This window comes from Asparagus officinalis, unplaced genomic scaffold, assembly GCF_001876935.1.
Source record: "Asparagus officinalis unplaced genomic scaffold, Aspof.V1 AsparagusV1_Un171, whole genome shotgun sequence".
Lineage (NCBI taxonomy): Eukaryota > Viridiplantae > Streptophyta > Magnoliopsida > Asparagales > Asparagaceae > Asparagus > Asparagus officinalis.
The window spans coordinates 304,593-311,798 of NW_017972437.1; the positions used below are offsets into that span (position 1 = coordinate 304,593).

At 36.3% G+C, this 7,206-nt stretch overlaps 1 protein-coding gene across 1 annotated transcript in view; it reads right to left on the bottom strand.

The window, feature by feature from the left end:
• The window catches only part of LOC109827405 (caltractin-like), a 6,715-nt gene extending 3,752 nt beyond the window's left edge, over nt 1-2,963 (bottom strand). The window contains exon 1 of the mRNA XM_020394420.1: nt 2,732-2,963. Coding sequence (XP_020250009.1) covers nt 2,732-2,734 — 3 coding nt within the window. The 5' untranslated portion in view covers nt 2,735-2,963. The remainder of the gene's footprint in view (nt 1-2,731) is intronic.
• Between the last annotated feature and the right edge of the window lie 4,243 nt (nt 2,964-7,206).

Below are 7,206 nucleotides of genomic sequence, written 5' to 3' on the forward strand. Positions count from 1 at the left end.
AACACCATTTAACTAATGAGTAAGTTAGTTAACCATCTAATTGTGTGCGTGCATAAAACATATAGTTAACTATCATACTTTAATCTTTGGGCAATTCTATTTGAAATTATATCCTTCTTATCCTTTTTTTTGGGTACTCTTCATGTACTTGAGTGAATGGCAAAGCTGGGAAGCCCTTACTTTCTTTTGAAATAAATGATGAGGTAAGGGGATCCAGCTTCTCATTCTCATCCTCATACCAAAAGTAAAATACAGTATGCACTATTCTACTTAAATGGTTCCATCAGTCTTTAAAGCTACCTTATACCGATCAATGTTAGACTACTGTTTCAGTTACCATGAACAAAGGAGAAAGTAGGTATCCATTGGCATGACAAAAAGGGAAAAGATCACATGCTTTGAGGAAAATAAAATTGGGCATGAGAAACAAATGATTATCTCAGTTTGTTCACGATTTGTATTACTTTAAGTAGGCTCAGAATGGCGATACAAAAACTTCTATCATTGATAATTAGAAGATGCCAAAAAAAATTATATAGTCAATAACAAACAAAGCCTTTTCCAAATTTTGGGTTGTTACACGAAGCATACACATCCATTCAATTTTGTTAAGTGCTATCTTCTCCATAGTTAAGCACTATCGTGTCTTGTTAATTGCTCCAAACAAGTTCCCATAGGCCTACTTCTACTCTTTTTTACTCTATTAATTAATATTTTCATCTATCCACTGCTTCATTTAGTAGTCTTCACTACACGTGGTCAAATCAATCTCAATTAATTTTTTCACTTTATCCTGAATAGAAGTAACCTCTAACTTCTGACAATCGCTGTCAGTTCAATCTCTCAGTGTATAGTAAATTCTCATTTTTTTCAACTCATTTTTTGCCATATTTCTTAATTGTGCATTTTTGTGATCTACAAATCATTGTTGGTCTTATAACCGTCTCACAAAAGTTTCCTTCAAATTTATAGCTACTCTATGATGACATAAGACCAGGATTTTAAATATCAGGTGTTGAGGCCATGTCGGACAGTCAAAACCATATCAGGTTGCAAAAATCAGGAAAAATCAAGGATAGAGTAAATATAGGAGTGCCAAATTGGATCGTGTGCATATATAATATATTGTCCTAAAATGTAAACTACAAGACTAACCACTAGCAAGTTACATCAATTTGAACTACTTATGTTAACTTTTGAAGCATGAACAATCACTTCTTCATAGAATAGTTCTCTAACTAATCTTGTATTATATTGAAGATTGGCAGGTGGATTAATAACATTCTTGAAGCTCCACTGCAAAGTCTCAACTGAAGCTTTTAAACATTAAAAGCAAAAGAGGCATCATCTGTTACAAAATTACTAACTTTTGTTTATAAAATTTGTTCACATATGCATGTTACCAGGTGCATTGTAGTGATATAGACCTAACCTTGAAAGATGTAATTTGAGAAGGGAAAAAAACAATATTGGCCACAATTTAGCCTACAATTTAGGCCGCAATGCAGCCACAATTTCCGATATACACTGGTGTATCCTCGATACTGGACCAAAAACGCCATATGATTTTAAAACTGAGCTTTCCTTGCATGAGACTCCAAAAACAATCATCCACCTTAACCATTATAACTTGATTCTATGGAAACAATCATCCATCTTAACCATTATAATTTGATTCTATGAACCGCATCATTCTAACTCTCACTGGCTTGATGAATGAGTGGTCTTAAATAATGGAAGTGACTACTTGTAGGTATTTCATCACCGTCAAAATATACAATACGCTCATTCATTTTACTATTTCACTAAAATTACAATCCATTGTTATGTTTTCATCATTCTACTAGTTCTAAATCCTTTTGATTTGGGAACATCTCTGCAGCCTTCCAGTTTAGAAATCATCCCTATCAAATTGTCTCATCAGCAAATGTTTTTCATTAAAGAATAAACATATACTATGAGCCTTAATCTTAAATATGATTAGTAATTTCATTCATAACTAATGCAAAAGAGAATAAGGGCTAAACTCAGTCATCATGTAAAGATATTGTGAGATACAATGCATGCTATAAATGTAAATTTCTTCCATATACTGATTTGTTTAAGATAGATCTGTACTAGAGAAAAATATACATAGTGGGTTAGAGGCATTGTTTCATTGAAGATTTACTTCATCATAATTCATATGCAGTATTCCCTCATATTTAATCATGTTGAAAGTCCGCACTCAGTGACGAAAAATAATTGCATTATGTTATATTCTTCAAAATAGTAATTGACTATCTTGATTTCCTAAGTTTAACAGCAAAAAGATTAAATTTGAACCCAATCAACCCAAAGGTCAGAACTTTTTTCTTTACCTAGATTGATGCCACTCGTATCAAAACTTCAGCACTTCAAATCAAACAGAAAGTATTGATACTTCTTGAAAATTTAAATTAAGATAGATAATAACGAGGCCAAATCCAAACCCCAACAAGTGAAAGATCCAAACTTTTTCGTTCTTCCGGTAGGTGCCACTCCCAAAACATCAAAATTTCACCACTTCCAATCAAATACAAAGGATCAAAATTGATGTTTACGACCAATTAAACCCTAAATTCCCTAGATCTATGTCCAAATAACGTAGTAAAAAAACATTTAAACAAATACAAAGGCGTAGAGTATATGCAAGCAAAAGATTCCGACCGGAAAAAAATTTGTGAATTTGAGAAAGGGAAAGATGAAATACCATCGAAAATTATGTCGAACTTTGTCTACTTCCAAAGTTTGATCTCGATCTCAGATTGCAAGTGACCTTGATACTTTTGTCTAGATCGGATTTTGGTTTCTTCGGAGTTTTCAAGTTGAATTGAGGCTGAAGGTGGCGATGGACTGATACGACTTTATAGCGGATCCGTAACCGAGTCCGATACGACTTAGGAGAGCAATGCGCCAATTGCGCAGCGTAGAATTACTTTATTACCTTATTTTCAAATATTTAAGATTAATAAATGGTTCTTTTATAACCCCGGAATTGAACCCAAGAACAAAAGTCATATTGGGACCTCTCAAACATCTTAATCTGGGGGCATCTAAAGTGGATAAATATTAGGGGGTTTTATTTTCAGGTTCAATTGCTTAAAATCTTTTATCTATAAATCCAACATCTTTTGCTTGTATGTTTAAACCCAAATAACTTTATGTATTTACATCTAAACCCAAATTCTAAAATACATTATATACATATGTGCCCCCCCACCCACCCAAAAAAAAATTCTAAAAAAAATCCAATTTTACCCTTCCCTCATATCTCCAGTGTTCTTATTTATGTGGGCCCCTTAAAATATTCAAAAACTAAATAAATTAAGAATCGAGGGGAGAGAAATAGGGGTGTTCCTGATGCTTCAACCTCTATTTCTCTCTCTCTCTCTCTCTCTCTCAATTTCTTAATTAATTCACCTCTCTCATCCATTATTTCATTCATCCATTCTTCTAAACTCATCAATGAGTTTTCAACCAATTATGAATCCATTAATTAAATCTCAACTTCATTAATACGGGGGTGTGGTTGTTTGATTTTGGTGGAGATTCATCACTTTAATTTAAGGTATAATTAAATCTCAACTTCATTAATGTTAGATTATCCCGCTATACTTTTAGATTATCCCGCTATACTTACATATTATCCTGCTATACTTTCAGATTATTCCATTATACTTTCAGATTATCCATCGATACTTACATATTATTGCACTATACTTTCAAATTATCCCGCTATACTTACATATTAGAAAACTGAGAAACCTAAGTTACAAATAGAATATAAGGAGGCAAAACTTGTTATGATGGACTATTTTTTACATCAGATAAACACTATCTTTCATATTAGAAAGTCCAATTATATAAATGCTGAGCAAACTAATAGCAATCAACTACAAAACAACCAATACGCAAGAGAGCTTATCCTCAATTTCTACACTATGATAAACAAAATACAAGAGGGTCCTTTCAATACGTACAAAATCTAATCTAAATAACACTAGCCACTAAAAAGTCCTTCCAATCTGCGTTGCACCTACATCTGATGTGAAGGCCTTTGTCCTTTGGATCTCTCAAATTCCAAAAAAAAAGAACAAACAACCCAAAGCTCATGGTTTTATCAAGGCCCTGCCAAACAGAAGCATTCAATTGATAGTTCTTTTGTAGACAAAATATATTGCTTGACAAGTGATCTTTGAGCAATGCAAAGTCCATATTCAACAAATCTGGCTAGTATTTCAGAAAACTTGGAAACAAAAACAAATAGCTAAGATAAATTATGTGACATAAATGCTTTAATATGTTGAATCAAGTAAATAAATAAAATGAAAAATGTCATAAATATATAAAAGGTTAACTCACCACCAAAACTGAGACAAAACCAACAATATAACCACCTCTAGATCAAATTTCCTCGAACCTCTTAGTGATGGTCTTCTTATCCTTATTCATCTTAGTCTGCAACACATTATATACTACTTCAGATAAACATTATACTTTGAGAGCATAATATAAAACCTATAATGAAAGCCACAAGTATCCGTGGTAAAATAGGATCTCTACGCTCGGCTACCTCCTCGATAAGTTCACCCATTCTATCTTGTCTAGCACACACAACCTTCTTCTTTCCCTCATCAACTTTTTCCCCCTCTTCTAGTCCTGAGGTTCCCATCTCCTCAATTTCTTCCTTTGTCCTAAATGAAAGCACGAGTTTATAGATTGTCTCACGATCACTTCTATGGAACCTCGTATCAATTATAGATCCTCCCATCGGAAGACCCATAATCCGTCCAACATCTTTAACACCAAAGTAGGTCCATTTTCCTCCAATTTTAAAACTACTTTTTTCAACATCAAATACTTCCAATAAGCAATCAATTAGAAGTGGCTGCATTAGAACATCAGAAACATCAAGATATGCATAGAATGGGGTATCTCGAAGGGTCGTCCAATAATCCTCCGACAATATGGACGAAATACAATTTTGAATTAGGTCCCGAAAGACCACATTGGATGGTTCTAACTATTTCCATAGACGTTTACTGCAAACAAAGTTAAACATTAGCCAACTTTAGTATTGTATCAACATTATACTTTTTTTTACTAAATGAGCTATCATTAAGATCAAACACATGCACGTGTAATAAAATAAAAACATAATAGCTAAAACATAGATGAACCTTTTTTGAAGATCATACAACAAACGAAGTATTCTTATACATGACAATTAATTAATCAATTGTCTAAATGAGTTAAATATATTACATGTGTTATTATTACAATTGTGCCAATTGGTATTACCACATCACTTAGCTAACTCCTAAACATCAAGACCAATTCAGGCATTAATAGCTGTTATGTAAAACAATCGACAAAATCTTTCGGATGAATAACCGGTCCTTGTAAAACAATCTTACAGTTTCTAATAACAAAATGAAATGAAGACAAGAAGAAATCTTGTTGGACTCTCCCTCTCCCATTAATGCTCGTCCACAGATTTCTCACATCTCTGACTCAGTATCAACAACTGACCATTTCTTTGTCCAAATCCTACCATGACCACTTTTGTCGATAATTCTCAACTCTATTTGTCTTCTCTCTAACCTCTCTACTTACATTCTCATCTCTCTATTAATACTAACCTCAGCAGCAAACCCCACAACAAAACCCAAAAGTTTCGGATAATAATAAAAATAGGGAAGCCTAGAGAAGTATGAGAATTGGAGTCCGCAGAGGAGTTCAAGCTTCTCGGTAATAAAAATTTAACATATTTATTTGTTTTCGTCGAAAGTAGTTTTCATTATCGAGTTCATTATAACTTTGATCGTTTACAATGAATCCAAATAACAAAAATAAAGATTATAACTTTCTAGAAAATAAATACAAGAACTGTTTATCAACTCTTACTTGCGTGGGATCTTCGTCTATGCCGGGGATGTTGATATCCGTGGACTACCGCGGATCAGATCTGGTTGTTAGAAAATTGACGGAGCTCCTACTTCACCAATGAAGTATTCGCTTGAAGTACTGAAATTGACCAAGCGAAATCAGTAACTCTTCTCGAGATTAAGACCAAGCTTAATCTCAAGGAATGAACGGGGGAAGTATGGGTTCAGATCCTTTGAAAGCCTTTCTCTTTATGTTGAAGTTCGCCGGGATCTGACTTGCCTTCGCTGTAAATTCGTGCTCCTTTGACTCCTCAATCCAGCAGCACCTCGCCCTCTTGATAAAATTTCGCCCCTCTGAAATGAACCCCTAGGCCTGTATTTATAGGCTTCGGTTGGGGATTTTTGGATAAGAACGACGGATTTGATCTTATCCTCAGTTGACAACCATATAACCACGTTTGAAGATGATATCTAGGTAGTTGGGAACCTCTGGAATAGAAGAAATCCTGTGAAAACAACAAAAAACATGTTTTGGACATTCAGGACAAATTTGGACGCGGGACAGACCATGGTGACTCGCGCGTGCGTGGGTCACCACGAGGTGACCCGCACAGCCACGGGTCACCAAGAGGTGACCCGTGCGCCATGCAAGTTCTGAGCCTTGTATGAGTTCTTTCGGTGTTTCCCGAATTTCCCGGACTTGTACTTTCTACCGATTTGCGTATTTGGTTGTCTTGTTGACTTGTACGCTTCGCTGATTGATGAGCGCGAGCTGACTGACGAGCGCGTTCGGTCACTTGGAGCTGACCGACATGCGCGGGTTGACTGATGAGCACGTTCGGTCACTTGGAGCTGACTGACGCGCGCAAGCTGGCTGATGAGCGTGTTCGGTCACTTGGAGCTGACTGACGAGCGCGTTCGGTCACTTGGAGCTGACCGACGAGCGTGAGCTGAGTGACGAGCACGTTCGGTTACTTGGAGCTGACTGACGCGCGTGAGCTGACTGACGAGCGCGTTCGGTCACTTGGAGTTTACCGACGCACGCGAGCTAACTGACGAGCGCGTTGGTCACTTGGCGCTGACTGACGCGTTCGGTCACTTGGAGCTGACCGACAAGCGCGGGCCACTCGAATAATCCTTCTTGACTCGGATCATGACGTTCATCGTCTTCTCTTCGTCTCGAGCTACGTGCGGACACCTATAGACATTTTTAGTCGTCTATATTATTATCTCTACTGACAGGAGATTCACTGGAGAAGAGGGGGGCTGGCGGTCGGGAGAGGCACTGGAGAAGGCG